Here is a 17,380-nt window from a genome sequence, read left to right on the forward strand (position 1 = left end):
CTGGTAAAACTAACATTAGTTTCTTGATCTAATAAACAGGATAAATGAGTGGAAAAGACTTTGGCTAATGAGGCTTTGCTTCTTAAAAAATACTGGTACATAGTTATATCATCTTCAGCTTGTGACCAGGTAGTTTAAAGCCAGCACCTTCAATCCAAGGCTGCTTTACTGTGTGCACAGCCTGGAGGTGTGCAGACGTCACCTTGTGAGAAAGTGCTGCTGTGGTTGCTCCTGGGTTGCTGTGCTTCTCTCCACTCCTGGGACAGGGAGCTATTCCAGGAGAAATGGGTAGGAGGAAAGCAGGGGGGCTTGATGGCTCCCCCATTGCCTGGCCTAGGGTACAGACAGCCCTGATGTGGCTTTCAGCCAGAAAGGTTTGGGCAATAGCTGGTCAGTGGGCAGGGATGAGCAAGGATTTGTGGGACCCAGGACCTGCACTGAGGTTGCTCCAAGGACTTCAGTAATTTTTTTTTTAATTTTTTTTTCTGGGGAGAGATTCCCTCAAAGGACTGAAAGAAACCTTTCAAAAAGGACAGTATTGGTGCCTGGCAGTGTGATAGATGCTCCACATGAAGGCAGAGCAGAGTATTGGAGACAAGAACCACTGTGTAAGTCCAGGAGGAGAATTTTGCCTGGGGCTTTTACAGAACAAACAGCTCTAAGTGAAGCTATCAAAGGGAGATTAAATAATAATCTCTGGTGAATGAAAGATGAACTGAAAAGCAGAAGCTTTTAAATGAAAAGAAAGAAAGAAAGAAAGAAAGAAAAAACTAAAAAGTAAGGTTTGCTGCAAAAGAAGAAGAGTAAAACATATATCCAGGAGTTCTGTTCCATTACTCAAAAGAAAACAAACCAGTGGTTCAACAACACAGCTGAATGAGATCAGGTCTGAGATTTGTAGTTTCCTTTAGAGCAGACAATGATTCTAAATATAAGCATGAGAGGGCTGCACAAGGGTGGAGATCCACATCTTTCAGTGGAAGAATAAATACTATCTAAAGCTGATTTATCTACTGGTGGATTCTTGCCTCATGCTAAAAGCATGAACTGTTTTTCAGACAGCATGTTACCAAAAATTCCTCCAAGAAGGAACTGCTTTTTAAGTATTGCTTTAGATTTTACCAGATGTCAATGTATCTCCATTGCATTGTAAATATTAAATAAAAGCAGAAAGTAAAATGGCCACACTGTTCCCTTTAGGCTTTGGGGAATTAATGGGATATTAATTATCCTTTAATAAATATATTAGCAGATTCCTCTGCCCAATTCTTCATTTTCCTCCTTTTCCTGTGCTTTCATCTTTGCCATTTCTCCATACTCTTTTTGTCAGACTGTCTTCCTTCCTTTGCTGGCCTTGCCTTCAGCTTTGATCCTTTTGCATTCCATTTGATTCCTTTGCATCTGATTCCTTTGCATTCTTAGCTGTATTATCCTATAACAGCCATTTGCTCACTCTTTCTCAACTTTCTTACCCGTCTCAGCCTATCAGGACTCTCCAATTTTCCTTTTTTCTTGTTTCAGAGTTTTTCCCCCTCCTTTTCCTACTGGGCTAAAGAAGATGCCTATGAGTTACTCTTCTGAGGTCCTATCAGGGCTCCTAGGGTTGACCTGGGAAAGCATCCATTTTCTGTTAAAGTAGAAAGAAGGTCTTCTCTGTGCATATGTGCGTATTTTTCCCTCGGCAGCCTTGAAGAGCAAATGACAGTCAAGAAAGGTTCCTTCCGCAAGGACTGGTGGGGTCTGACTTTGCACTCCCCATAGGTGAAGTTGTGGTTGTGAACACAAGCATCTGCAGGTCTTCTGTTAAATGTGGTGCTTGCCTTCCTGTGACTACTTCCAGGCAGCAGAAGGCAAGCACTGCCAGCAGTTTAAAAGGAGGCACAGGGGCACTGTGAAAGTGAGAGAAAGGTAAGAAGCTTAACGAGAGAAAGAAAATTTATGGTAACACTTTGGGGCTCAAGATTCTCTCTAGTGAAACACGGGACTGGTGTCTACTCCTTCACATACTTTAATATATCATTGTTTTGGGGGAGTCATATTTACTGTATATATCCATTCTTTAATTTTCTTTAACTGAACTCACTGGTTCAGAAAACTGCACAGACCATTTATGTGGAGAATACGGTCTGCTCCCAACAGAAATTTTAGCTAGTGGAAGAACAAAGGTTCTAATTTCACAAGATTTTGGATGTGTATAGGTTCTATTTCATTACCATTACCAAAATTTCACATGACGGAATACAGCATTTTCAAAGGGAACTTTTCCATTTTTAAAGGACTTGCTACGGAGCTATTTTGCCATAACCATAAGCAGCATGTCTTCTTGAAGATCCATACTAAATTTCTCCCTGTGCAAAAATTAAAAAAGCACAGACAAACACACACACACACACACACACCCCCCAAAGCATACAAAAAGAAATGAGACCCATAGATTCTTGCTTGTATGAGCAGGAGCAAGGGAGAGGGGGGTCAGGCATTCCTGGAGGAGAAGGGAGATCTTACACTGTGTGACAGATATGGCACAGGAAATATGGAGCTGCTGTGTCTCATGAGTAATCCCTTGCCTTCAACTCTTCCCTGTCTGTCTTTTCCTCTCTTCATTACAGTCCCATACCCCTGTCTTCTTTCTTTCCTGCTCTTGCTCCCCTACCTTCCATATGCTATCCCTTAATCCTCCCATCCTGCTGGCATTTGCACTTTTCATTCATTTTTGGTACTTTCTGATTTTTTTTTAAATTTTTTTTGCCTGAGATTACAGTTCCTCTAGATAAAATTTTAAAAAGGCCATTTTGATTGGCTTTGTCAAGCTTTCTCCAGGCATATGGATTTGTGTGTGTGTGCACGCATGTGTGTGTATGCACACTACAGGTCAGGGTCAGGCAACACCTGCAGCATCAGCTGTATTCAGGGGTCACTGCCTCTCTCCTCAAGCTGCCCAGCTCATGTAAAAGCTGGTAGGTAGGAATGCCTTTTGGCACAACGGCAGCACAGTCAGGTTGTAAATTAAGCTCGATCCTACCAAGAGAGTTAAGCTCTCATTGTGATTGCTGTTTCAGTTTTGTTCTTCCCAAAGGAGAAGTGAGTGCTGTGCCAGTGCCAAATGACATTGGCTGAGGCGTGGTCAGAGCTGTGGTTTGAGCTGCAGGTCTGCAGAGAAGAAAGTTGTTATTATAGCTGGAAGGGTTTTTTAAGGAACCGTGTCTTGGGAAGCCATTGTACAGGTGATTATAAATGGAGATGACTTACCTACTTAATAGGCCAGTACTGGGTGCTAGGGCACTTAAAAAAGTGTGCATTGAAATTACGTCTCCAGCCTTAGAAGATATTAAAAATTAAGGATTTGTATGCTATGGAAAACACATCTATTGATCTGTGAAAATTTTCTGTATTCCTGTTCTATAAAAGAGGAAGAAATATATCTGAGAAGGGTAGGTAGTAAAGTTACTATTGACCATTGACTATTTTTTTAGTATCTTTCAAGGCAAGCAACATTTTAAGCAACATTCAGATCCAGAAAGACCATTTTTACTAATTATGACTCTTCAATTCATGCAGTACATAGATGTTCAACTTAAGGAGCAAAATATACTTTTATGTACATAGTTCCTCACAGCTTTAGTGTTGATTTCAAAAGCTAGGTTGGTCTGCATGAACACAATGAACAAGACCAATTAAGCAAAAATTCCTGAGTAAATGAGGATAAATTGACTACAAAGAGATGTTAAAACTGATCCCTGTAGTGTTAAAAGGCATACGAATGGAGAAAGAGGCATTTCTGGCTAAGAGATCAATGGAGATTTGTCACTGCCACACAACACAATCGAATGGATGATAGAACACATCATAAGGCAAGAGAAACAAGCATCACACTTCAGTTTGTATCTTTGCATGTGGAATTCAAGAAACGTTTTATTTTAAAGATTCATTGAGAATTGTATGATTTGAACTTAAAATGAGAAATCTAGTCCCATGATTTTAATCAAAGAAATTGAATTAAAAAATACAAAAATGTGGATTTGAAAGGTTAGAAATATTAATTTCTGGAAAAACTATAATTAGAGTCCTTTCTAGGCTTTGTCTGAATTTATTAATATTTCTTACAAAGAGAGATGGTGGCTTGTAAAATGTTATCATCCTGTCACAGAAAGGTAAACTCAAAGTAAAGCAAATCACAGACTCTGCAATTTTTTAAAATGTTTTATTATAAAGGATAGGAAACCAAATCCACATTTTTTTCAAACCCAGATAAATAAACAGTAAATAGCATGCTTTTGATTTTAAATGTGTTTTGCATTTTGCAATAGGATTTGCAAAAATGGCATTCCTAACTTGGAGACCTGCAAAAATATATCTTTTGAGAATATGGAGGAAGACAGACCACATATTTTGCACATAAATGAAGACCATTTCAAAAAACTGCTGGAAATTGAGACAAAACAGCTCTGTGAAGAAACTGCTGAGTAAGGAGTAGTCTGGTAACTTATTCAGCAGAAAACAGCAAATTAACCCTTAGGCAAGATTATTTCAAATATATATATAAATATATACAAATACACAAAACCAAAGATCTTCCCACTTAAAACCAAACAAACATCAAATTGTATCAAAACCAGAGAACCCTGTGGAGCCTTGTGATCTTTAAGAAGTGGTGTTTAAAAAAATCCAAGCAGTTTTTTTTCTATTCTGTGGAAATAAACAGCTAAAGGAAAAAAAAAAGGAAAAAAAAGAAGAAGAAGAAGAAGAAGAAGAAGAAAAAGCAGTTGTTACTGTATTACCATCATCCTTTAAAAAGAATCAGATCCTTCTTGTGCCTGATCTCAGGAACAGTTTAATGAATGAAACAAAGCAACAAACAGACAAGCAAAAAACTCACTACATTCAGATTTTGCATGTCATATTGGTCCCAATTTAATCGATGAGAATGTTACTTTTGATTTCAGTGGGATCGGGGTAAACTTTTTCCTTTTATATATAGCAGAAATAGAATGACTGCAAGCTACTTTCCCAAATGGACTTTCTTCATATAACTAAATCACAAGGGGCTCTAAATGGAAAGAGTTTTCTCTACAACCTTATGGGCCACCCAGCTACTTTGTTGCTTCTTATTATAGGAAGTTTTTCTTTTCCAATAGTTGAATTGTGCATCTTGCCCCACACTTCTGCAGCATTTTTATATAAAAAAAATTACTTGTTAGCAACCTGTAAGCAGTATTCTAAAGTTCTTTTAATATTTATATCCTTTTGAGGCTTTACACCCTTTGAGTAGGGTCAGGGCTGCCTGTACAAATTGAATGACCATTACAGGAAATATAAACATGCTATTTACAAGTTCACAATTCTTTATATTCTATACAGTTCTGATGAGTACTTTTTATAGTTGTAGCCTAAGCATTGTGTAGCACTGGCATGCTTCTGATATTCACAAAAATGTAATAAAAAAGTAAAATAATTAATGATAAATCACGCACATGCAAGGATACTGTAAAATGAATCCATTGCCTTAAGCTATGCATTTGTGTAATTTTTATATACCCTAACAGTTTGCTTTCCTGTGTACTTTTGATGGAAATATTCCATGCAAAATCCCATGTTTTCTTTAGGATAGTATTTCACATTCTTTAAACCTTCCATTAATTTTTTTTACATGACATTCAGGCTGCCTTTAATGAAAGAAGGGAAAAAACTCAAAACACAGCTACTTTTGTTATCACACTATAAATCCTAGCTCAGGGATTATGCCAATTATCTGATTTACCTCTACAGAGCAACTGAAGAATTTATGCTTATTACCCTTATCATTCTTCATATGTTTGACTCAGTTTATTTATAAGAAACATGTCCCTAAATGATTTAATGAAAAATAATATTCACACAAATTATTTGACTCTGGGATTAACATAAATCCATCCACCACTCAAATTCAGTTCATTTAAAAAAACAATATTTGGAGCGGCCACCTTGAGTGCTTTAAGATGAGTTTTGATAAAGGTGTCTCTGTAATCCTTTTTCATGGGTATAATGTTGGCTCTTCACTCCCAAATAACATTCTAGTCAATAGAGCATTGTTGATACATTTCAGTGCTTCAAATTCTGATGCTGTTGCTGAATAATCTAGTATGTTTTTGCATCTCCTATTTAGAAAAAAAAAAAAAAAAGGGACATCCACTGACAAACACCAGATTTGAGCAGAATAACCAGATCCAGTTGTTCTTCTCTGGAAAATCATTGCAGCCACCTTTTTGTAAACCAAGCCTCCCCAAGTTATCAAAATGCAGACTGACTGTTGGAGCATTTTGCAGGTTATGGAGTGATAATGAAGAGACTTTGCATCATCCCTATATGTTGCTTTCAAGAAGCGCTTCACCTTTTACCTTCAGACTGTGGTAGTGGTGCTGCTGAGGGCAGTGTTGTCCTGGTTTGTTCTGGGATCCACCGATGAATGCCTTTAATAGTCTAAGGGCCGAATCATCATGGTGGTGGAGCGCAAGGAGTAGCTGGGGCCTTTGAAATAATGCCATTTGATGCCGTTGAGCTTTCCGTGGTTTTGCCCAGCTGTGTAGAACATCCCATTGAGATTGGAGGGGCCGCAGGCATCAAACCACCACCCTGAAACCAGTAAGACAACCAATCAAGCTGCAAGTGCACTAAGCATTTTTATTTTGTTTTATAGGTTTAGCTGATTAGCAAATCCTGGTATTCCCAGGCTCATAAATACACACGGTGTGGTGGTGGGGGAGGTATTTTAATTTTTTTGCTCTTTTCTGCCATTCTGTAAATAGTGATGCTGGAGAATGCATAGTTGTATTTAGAGTTGGAAAAGTATTTAAGTCCTAACTCATTCTGGTTTTACATGCAGTATGTGAAGCAAGAACAAGACCAACACAGACAAATAAACTGCTTTCCATGTTTAGATAGTATTACAGTTCACCCATCTCATGTACACCTCAGAAAAACACTATAATTCATAAATATTTTGCATAATTTCACTTGTTTGGTTATTTTGCATATAAACATGATTTAATTTTATTTACTGGTCCTTTTCTTTTGCTTTAACTGTGATTGTTCAATTGCTCAGACAGTTTGCTTTTACTCTCAGGTTAGATGTTCTTAGGAAACATTGGTTATAATTATGGTGGTGCTGCCCTGTTATAATGATTACAATATTATAGTAATAGATAATCAGTATTCAGAATGGTGTACAAGGAGACAGATAGACTCTTTCTTTAAGGGTTATGATAAATCTGTAATAAAGACTCAGCAAATTAATGGAAGGACTAAGTGAAGAAGACAATTATAACATTGTAGGGTGCTGATAGTCAGAATACCTATGTGCATGGATATATGATTTAGATAATTACATGAGTGTGCATGCATTTAGGTGTCAGTATGGTCAACTTCAATCAACATATATTCATTGCATGTACAGTTTGGGCTGTAATAGTGACATTCAATCCTTAATCTTAATATTTTGAATGGGAAAACCTATTAAATCTTGAGCCTCCTAATCTTGATCTTGGAATGTGCCAAACGCTTTTGGGTCAGCAGAATCAGGAGGGTCTTTGCTCAGATCCATCTGACTTTTCTTCACTTCTCTGCAAAGCCTCTGAGCAAATTCACACCCAGCACTTAGAAACCTGACAAAAGTGCATTCTTTTTTTTTTTTTTTTTTTGTTTTGTCTTGTTTTGTTTTAAGTAGGTTCTAGGCACTTTATTTACATGTCTACAGGTAGCAGAAAATTACTAGTTACTTGACTATCATTGACTCCCAAAAGGTATTACAAATGTTACTGATTGATATCAAAGTTAGGCTTAGAAAGTTGCTGACTGCCTTTTCTGCTCCTCTATGCTGCCTGCTCTTTCCTAGCAAGATGCTGCTTCCTACTCATTAACCCGTTGAACTCTGTGTGCAATTGCACATATTTTATTCTACTGGAAAGACAGGGCAAAAAATGTCTTGCCCAGATGCTTGTGCTTCTAGTTCACTGCTCCAGCAGCTGCAAAGTTCTGAAAAGTGAGGTGACACAGATTTAGAAAAAAACCCAGAACTTTGCTTTCTGAGGGCAAACCAGCAATCTGGCTTACAGAATGGCCCTGTGAACTGTTGTGTTGGCATAACTGAAGGAGTAGTAAACTGAGAAGTTAGGATAAAAAAAGAAGTGTAACAGCTCAGGAACTTTTCAACCTGAGTTTTCTGCCAAAGAAAATGCATGTAGAGCCATACCTTCACCTTTGTGAGTGCTCTGTTAACATTGCACTGAAAATAAACCAGAAATATTTATCAAGTACTTGTAAATGTTACTAACAATGACAGAGGGTTTGCTCCCATTTGTATGACTGAGTGCAGAAAATTTGAACTTGCTGTAAGTGTAGGTTTGGTTGCAAAGTGTATGCAAAAAAAAGTCATATCACCTTTAGACATCTGCAATGAAGACATGTATGTATGTCTTTAACCAATGGACAAAATGGAGTCAGTGGTGAAATACAGTAAGAATCCTCAGATCTATTTTAAATTGTTGCTTTAAGATGAAATTAATCAGTTAACTCTCTTGTCTACATCCCCAAGATCTTTTCTCGTTAAGGTGAGCTTTAGATTGCCACAGGAGTCAGAGTTTTAAGGAAAACTCCAAACAACATGAAACTTGGCAACACTGAGATTACAGAACACAAACTGACAAAGATAAACTAGGTGACATGCTGACTCCACTGAAAGTAGTGGGAGTTTTGCTGAATATCTTGATGGGAATAGAATTTTCTCTCCAACACCTTACAGAGTATCTATGTAATGTAACAGAAAGCTGCCTAGTTCAGGATGAGGAAGGCAGAATGAATGCCCAGACTGCAAAGAGCTGATATTCCCCATGTCAAAAATATATTAACCTCAATGGCTAGGAACTCTATTTGTTAGAAAGATTTCTTCTGGTTTTTTTTTGGTTTGGGGTTTTTTGGGGGTTATTATTTGTTTTGGTTTGGTTTTTGGGTGTTTTTTTTGTTTTGTTTTTGGTTTTTTTTTTTGTTTTTGGTTGGTTGTTTTTTTTTCATTGTAAGACCTATAGGCTTTGTGAATCTTTAGCACAGGTCTTATGCATCTTTTCATGTAATATGGGTTGAACTGAGCATTTGCCTTCATATATGAAGGCAGATAAGATCATAAAGATCAGGTGGTGGCTTTTGCTTTTGGTAGTTGAATGCCATTTTATTTTATAAAGTTATTTCAGCCTGCACATCACAGCTTTGTAATCTTCCCAGGACCCCCTGCAAACCTTTTTCCAGCACCACCGATACTGGCAAACTGATCATCTAGTAAGTGGCTACTGAATTCTGCAGGTGCTGCTGTGGACTGAAATGCAGAATTGTAAATTTTCCGTGTGTTTCCCACTCTGACTTCTGGAAATGGAATTAAACTGTGAGATGGTCCTTTTAGACAATGTGCACTGCCCTAGTGAATAATCCAATTTCATCATATTCAGTGGTTAGCCCTTTATCTACCTATCATGAATGTATTGTACGAAGGTATTTTAAACTATGCCTTACTACTACTGATATGATATTGATAGTGATTAGCCTTCAAATCAAGTGCTTACTCTGTCCTTTGTATTCAGATCCATGTAATTCATGTTTCTAGTCTTGTAAACTAATTTCTTAGATTTTGGACAATACTTAGTGGGCTTTTTTCAGAAGTAACACTTCATAATGAACTCTTGAGGGAAGAATTTATGCCAGATAAATTCTGGCAAACTTCTATTTTGATACAACTGGCCTCCCTTTGATTACAATCTTATACCTAAGGGGGCAATAACAAAAGAAAGAGAAAGCCGTACAGCTGATGTTTTACTGTAACCAGAGTATAATCTTGTAGAAACTTAAGACAAAGTTAAACAGAGGAAATCTAATCGTCATTTTTCAAAGCTGGAACACAGATGCAGCTGGGTTCTGTTTATGGTGTTGGGATGAAGACATGGCAAGCTGTGCTAGTTACCATTTCATCTTAAAGGAACAGCAATAGATGTGTGAATGGCCTTTTCAGGGAGGTTTTCAGCAGTACCTTACAAAATCTATGTTAAAATGGAATGAGTTGAAGAAACACAATATTTTATAAACCTTTTGTAAGGACCTGCTCAAATCTCTCATCATAGATTTCTTCTAAATATATACTTTCACAATGTGTTTTAATGAGCATCTTTTTTTTTCTACTATACTGTTCTTGTTAGTGAGACTGTATGAATTTTTTTAAAGATGTTTCCTAATACTACGTTACATTGTTGAGTTTACTTTCTCTCTGTCTTTCTTTTTTTTAAGTGTTTTTTTTTTTGTTCTTCGTATGGTCATTTCTCTCCATCCTCCCCTGCAGACCTCTAAAAGCTCTTCATTTCCTCAGAGGGCCTCAGATTATCACAAGACTTCCTACTGCATGTCTCAACACCAAAATCCACATCACTGAATGGATGCAAATGTTTTTTTCAGATGCCTTGTATATTGGGGGAAAGAGGAATGGAAGCAGTGACTTCCTTGGTAGCTATGAGGGGGTGGGAGAACATAAACCAGAGGTTTCTGAAAGAGATACCTGCAGCACTGCCATTGGAAAAACATCAAATAAAGCAGCTCCAGAGCTGTGAGACAGTCTGACCCAAGAAAGAATCCCAGTAGCTAGATGTTGGCTTATTCCCCAGAGTTCATAGAATTTTCATCTCATGAAGAATCTTGTTTATTTTTAACTACAAGGTAATGGCTTTCCCAAATAATTATCAAGTCTTCTCTGAATAGCAATAAGATTTTAACCTCAGAGATAAGTTTTGGCAATGATTTCCATGGGATATTTGAGTCATGCATGAGAACCATGAAGGGTGGGCATTATGAGAAATAATAGAAGCAGTATTTTGAAGTGACTAATGAAGTGGTAAAGAGGAGGCTTTCATGAGAAGGTTAAGAGAGTTTTTATTCAGAAACACAGGTAGTTTCTTCAAGTTATTGTGATCACAAAGTCACTAATTGCTTATTTGAACTGAAGGTGGTTCAGTCTTTTGTGGTTAGCCCACCTCTAATAATTTGTATAGTACAAGCAACACTACCATCTCTGTTTGCTTTAAAAATCCTTAGGTCATAAAGTATATTGTCCAAACAAAAAATAATTTAGATAATACACTGATAAGTTGTTTGAAAGTTCAGCTATACAAATAAACATGAATTTCCACTGTAGACAGCTGCTCTTCTGGAGCAGTTAAAGCATGATCTTGCTCTGTGGACTCTTATGCTTTGGCCTTTAATTAGCGTTGCTACTACCTCTGGGAAGTTGTTAAATCTCCTGTCAGCAATTTTCATTAAATAAAGGTATTTTGAATGCTTCAGTCTACTTCAGCCACCTATCACCAGATAGTTCAGCTCCACAGACCTGCTTGTACCATATTGTTGGCCAAATATGAATGTGTATTAAGATAATTTCTATAAATACTTGCAAAAAAACTAGCTAATGAAGGAGCATTGCTCAAATAAGTAATGATACTACAAGAAAAAAACCCACAGCCATCTTTTATAATGGTTTCCTGAAGTCACAAGTATAATTTTTATATGATAGAATCTTCGTTGTCAAAAGCAATATAAAAAAGACTTTTGTATGCCAAAGCTAACAGCTTGCCTTTTTTTGGCTTCTTTTATAAATTGTAATTAAGCATGTATGTATGTAAAATTCTTTGTTAATAACCTAGGGCTCATCAGTTCATGAGTGCACTGTAAATCTAGCATGCATTGGGAACTTGCTAATGATGACTCAGGTCTGATGAGACGTTTTTAGCTGCCTTTTACGTACTAAAAGAATAGGTGTCTAAACCTTGCACATTTGATGGCGGACCTTTTCTTCACACGTCTGTCTCTGCTTTCCCTCTTGAGATTGAATGCCTCCAAATGCAGTAAGATCAATACAATCCATTCAATAAGATCCACAGTATGTTTGAACAGTATATTTATATGGGTCTATGGGATAAATGGATCCTATGAAAAGCCCTCTGGCTTTGTCCATAAAATTTAGTGCATTTGGCAACAAAGCCAATAAGAACAATTTCTAATGCAAAAATATTGAAATAGTCTTCATTGTTCAAAAGACATAATTTATTTTATGAAAGATTTCAATGTTTCTGACATTCTGTACTTTAAAGAAGTTACATGGTGATACTTGGACTCTGTTTGACTTTGCATTCATAATTCTCAGCTAGAAGACTGGGTGCTGTTTTGGTTGACACCTCAAGCGATATGTGGATCCACTGGACAGAGTCCAAAAGACTGAATGTAAAAGGAAAGATTTAGGGTTGTTTAGTCCAGAATTCAAAAGACAGGTTGCCAACAGTCTCAAATTCATAAAAAAAGCTGCTGAATAAAGTAGCTTTTCAAAGGAATGCGAAGGAATGGTCTATTCTTTCCAGTAATGGAGGATAGGACAAGGAACACACTTAAATTATTTGAGTCAACAAGTAAAGATTTCTTACATTAAATGTAGCCAAACTCAGTAACAGATTATATTATGAGAATGAATCTCTATCACTACAAATCTTGAAGATGAACAGAAAGACAGAAATAAATAGGTAGAGAAGAGTCTGTCTTAGAAAGGGCCTAAATGACCTCTGGAAGTAGTTTCCAGGCCTATGTTATTTTATTCATTACAGTATTGGATCGACCAGACTATCACTTAGCAATTGGTACTTGACATTCTAAAGCTTAAATCAGAAATTAGCTGCCAGGATATGACATAAAGGCATTAGCTTTTCATATCAACTGGATAACACAATCTTTTTTATAAGGACCGTTTTATGAGGTAAAAATAACATGAAACTTGCAGACTGGTGACCATGTTCTGATCTTCTAAATATATCAACAGAATATTTTTTTAAGTTAGTCACTTCTTGGTGTTCTCCTAATACTTTATTACTGTTGTCCATACTTAACCTTGATAAACATAGCAATATAGTAATGATTTTGTTAAAAGTGCTGAGTAGTCATATGTGTAATGAAATATTTCTAATACTTCTAGCCTAAATCAAATAATATTCCAATCACTTCTAATCTGCATGGTGGTTATATTTTTCTGTAAAAAAGGAAGGCAATATAAATGATACTTCATGAATGGTGTTTTATGAATATCTTCTTTATGAAAGCAACAATATGCATAAAACTTAAAAATTGATGCTTTCCTACGTAAGTAGTTGTATATCCAGGGGTTCAAGTTTGATACTTTTATGTGTGCTGAGGTTGCTATTTTCAAAGTCTTTGTTTCAAACACAGTATAAGAGAAATTGTGGCTTTTTCTAATAGGATAATGTGCGGGAAGATTTCTATATTCAGCCAAGAACTTCCCTCCATAGCATTCTTGCCAGACATTCACAAAATTCACCAGTTGGAGAAAAAAGCGGTGAAACAACAGGCAATGAGTGCACCACTGCTTGGGATTGTCATTGAGCAGTCTCTCACTTAACAGATGACAAATCCATTGAGAATTACTAAATACATGGGAACTGTCTCTGACTCGGGAAGCTCCCGAGATGCGAAAGATACTGGGAAAATACTCAGGGGAAGTATAATTTATTTGCATTGCTCTTGTACCCATACTGAGGCATCTGCTGCTGACTGCTGTCAGAGACAGGAGGCTGCAGCTGGATAGATCTCTGCTTCCAGTAGAACAAAAAAAATTATTTCAATAATCCTGTGCTGTTTCAATACTAGCAAGACATCTATAAAGTCTCCCTGTGACTTTGTCAAACTATTTCAGGGATCAGAAGTTTAGCAATGTTCTCGCTTATCACCTGAAGCAAGGTAAATAAATGCCTGTGTGAACACCTCTGCAGCTAATGCAAGACAAAATAAATCACCTTAAGACTCTTTCACTATGGGCCAAGTTACCATAAGTCACTTTCCAGTGACTGAAAACAATTGTACAAACAATTCCTGGGGCTCAGCTGACAGGTGGTATCCTGGTGGGTTGCTCTAATTTGGCCTTGTGCCCACAAATCTGATGCAGAGACATTAAGTGCACGTCTATTGGAAATCTGTCTGAAGTGCCTTGGACATCTACTCAGAGCTTCATTCTGGTGACAGTCTGTTATATTTTAAGTGCTGTTTCTTGCAAAAAGCTGTGTATGTACCTCACTGGCGTACTCTTCAAAATAATGCTTGAAATGATATGGGGATATAACCTTTTGTTCAGTTTATTGACCTGAGATATTGTACCAGTTCTTAACAGGTATTTTCATTATATAATTTTTTTTTACTATTTTGACAAATGTTAATTTTAAATGAAGAATATATTTGAATAAATATGGTTTGTCTCCCTTTAAAGTAAACCAAGTATGCTTAGTTTAGATTTTCCAAGGCACAAAAAAGCAGCTAAAATATTTAAATACCATATAAAGTTTACAGGGGCTAAGAATCCAGCTCATGAATGTGGTTTTTAAGCCATTCCCTAAAATCAATGTTAAGATAGAGTCAGGGAGCACAGCATGGCTCTTGAAAGGACGAGAAACACACACACACAAAACTCTGTTGATGCTACTGTATTATTCTCCCAGTATTTAATTTCTTATTCTGGGGAAGATGGAGGAGAGAAAGAAGGAGAGAGAATAATAGTTTTGATATAGACCAAATAAAACTGACAACTAGTAAGACCACAGAGAGAAATGTGTGTTTTCCGTACATTTTTATTTTCAGCCTTGACTATAACCATATCACAGTCTTGAGCTTCAGCTTATCTCAGCCTTTATTCCTGACATAAATACATTCAGTTCACCTCATAGAGATAACAGGCTCACCCAAACTGTCAAGATAGCTAGAAACCTGCCTGTAGATTTCATATCATTCATCATTAAAGAACTCTCTGTGATGTTGCCAAAACTAACAGAGTCTGGTATCTTTTGGAAAAAAAAGAGGTTTTCCAAAACCTTTTATCATTGCTACTTTTCTTAATTAGTCTTTGTCTGTGGTACAAAACTGAAATCTACTCACTAAACAAATGTTTTGGTATTTAATTCAATTTCTGATATTTCTCAAGGGATGAGAAAGTCATTTCAAGCAGCAAAGCATAACAGTGTTTGAGGAGAACTCTAGCATGGATAAAGTCTTTTTGTTCTTGAAGAACTACAAATTACTCAATGCTGTACAGCCTATCTCCAAAAGACTAGTACTCAGAGTCTAATCCAAAAGACTAGACTCATCTATCGCCAAAGGCTAGCTGCAACTCCTTTTACTCTGCAGTGATTTGTTCTATTTGTGGTTTCCTCAGTCTTTGGTAATTCTCCCCCTTCCTCCTTATTCCTTTCATTTGCTACCAGTATATTCCAATATGTGGTTTTCCTGTTGATTTACAGGACTGTTGCAGCAAAATATATGTGAACCTGGTGGAATGGTTGTTCAACAGCAGCTGACCTTAGCAGGGCATTGACCTGCCATAGAAGTCAGGGCAGAAAAATAAACAAAACCCTCAACTCCCAGAATTAGCTGTCTGGGAGCAGAGGTATTTCCAGGCAGCTGAGATACATGAATGAGTCTGCACTCCAGCACAGACACAACTCACATTTAGAAGCTTCTCACTAGACTCTGGTCTGCCATGGAAGTAAGACACTTTAATTTAGCATGGTCTCTAAAGGGAAAGGTCAACAGTTTTAATTAAAATAAACTGTTAACTTCTTACCCATTGTCTGTCTCCAGAACTACCTGGTTAGCTTCTTTTTTTATAGAAATGGAAATGTAGTGTCTGATCACCTGTCTATTGGAAAAAGTTTCCCATGCTGACCTTTAATAAGATATCACTATAGGAAGTCAGGAAAGTTTGAGAAATTGGCTTCTTAAAGACTCTCCCAACTGGGTCATTTCCAATCAGCAAAAGAAAATGAGGATATAGGTTGTGCATTTGATATAAATGCCCAGTGATGGGAACCCATCTTCTGTTAGCAGATGACAGCTTTAGAGGCTCACAGATGCCTGAATATGGCCTGAGCTGGATTCAGTAAGGGTGCCAGTAACCACTAATAATATCAGTTTTAACAGTGTGATCCAAAATGATGAATAACTTATATGCTATAGGATTTTTTCCAGAAAAGTTAGAAATCACTGAGGCAGAGTCTCTGAAGAAGATCAGGTGTGAACATAAGGGCCTTTCTTGGTCATACAGTCAATGAACCAGAGAATTCCAATTTAAGCTTTCTGCTTTAATGTGGTGTCCTAGAGATAAAAATGAGTTTGCCCATACAGGGACTAGGAATAAGCATCATTTGCCAGAGAAAGTTCTCACTCTTGTGCAGACCTTTACATGTCTGTATGGGAAGATAACCTCAGCTATTTCTCCTCTGCACTGGAGGCAACAAATATCAGTCATATACACTATACTTGCTGGCAGTCAGATTGACTTGGTGCTTTGAACTGTCCCAGTATAACTTCTCTGTGTTTTCCCCTACCTTGACTCTTCTTTCTTTCTTTCTGCAGCTCAACTCAGCTCAATAAGGATACTGTTTTAAATCTTCTAGAACGGCTAAGTGCCATAATCTGAAAAGGGGGTTGCAGGTCTAATCTTTCACAGGTGAGTGAATTAGCCATTACATTAATTATGTTTATATGTATATATGTATAATGCTCACATAAGACAGAAAGCTGAATCATTATAGTTATTTCAATAGCAGAATCATACCCCTAAGTAAAACAGATAATATATTGCAAGTCCAGATTCTGACTGTTTTTAAACTTTACCTTCTGTTGTCTATTTCCCTGCATTTTCTCTTTTCTTTTTTTTCTGGCTGATTCTCCCACTTCTTACAAAGTTCTTTTCCCCTTCATCTCAGCTTCTCTCTTACTTTGCCTTTCTTGCCTCAATAATAACACTAACTTATGTTTTCCCCTTTGACATTGTTGCAACAGCTTCAGTGTAGAAGTATACTGACTGCACCTCCCTTCCCTGCCGATAGGAATCTTGAGGTATTGGCACTACCACAATACATGTACAGAAAAGAGTAGGGGTAATAATAATAAAAGGAATTTTCACACAGTACTTACACATCCATGAATGCAACTTCATCCATGGTTGCTTTAGGAAAGCAGAGTAGATTCCTATTAATGTACCACATATTTTCAGAGTTGTACTCACCTCCAGTCAACATAAGAGCACATTTACACATGCAGTTGTCATTGTCAGCATCTTTTGTACTGAATTCAGCACCATGTAAGATCAGGCTACTCTGTTTTCCAGCTGTTCCACTATGACCTTTTAAATAAAGCCTGAAACAGTAAGAGAAAATAATCAGTGTCACCAAAAAGAAAAAACAAAAGATCCAGATCTCTTTTCATATCAGGTTTGCCTTGTATGAAGTTCACTCAGAAAATTCAGAAATGTCTTGTGTTTTGGCTCAATTTC

At 37.0% G+C, this 17,380-nt stretch overlaps 1 protein-coding gene across 1 annotated transcript in view; it reads right to left on the reverse strand.

The window, feature by feature from the left end:
• Window positions 1–6,148: 6,148 nt before the first annotated feature.
• Window positions 6,149–17,380, reverse strand: part of ANGPT1 (angiopoietin 1) — a 163,709-nt gene continuing 152,477 nt past the window's right edge. Inside the window, exons 8-9 of the mRNA XM_049827939.1 lie at window positions 17,114–17,244; window positions 6,149–6,609 (exon numbers count right to left, since the gene is read on the reverse strand). Of these exons, the coding sequence (XP_049683896.1) occupies window positions 6,449–6,609; window positions 17,114–17,244 (292 nt within the window). The 3' untranslated portion in view covers window positions 6,149–6,448. The remainder of the gene's footprint in view (window positions 6,610–17,113; window positions 17,245–17,380) is intronic.

Source organism: Accipiter gentilis, chromosome 2 (assembly GCF_929443795.1).
Source record: "Accipiter gentilis chromosome 2, bAccGen1.1, whole genome shotgun sequence".
Lineage (NCBI taxonomy): Eukaryota > Metazoa > Chordata > Aves > Accipitriformes > Accipitridae > Astur > Astur gentilis.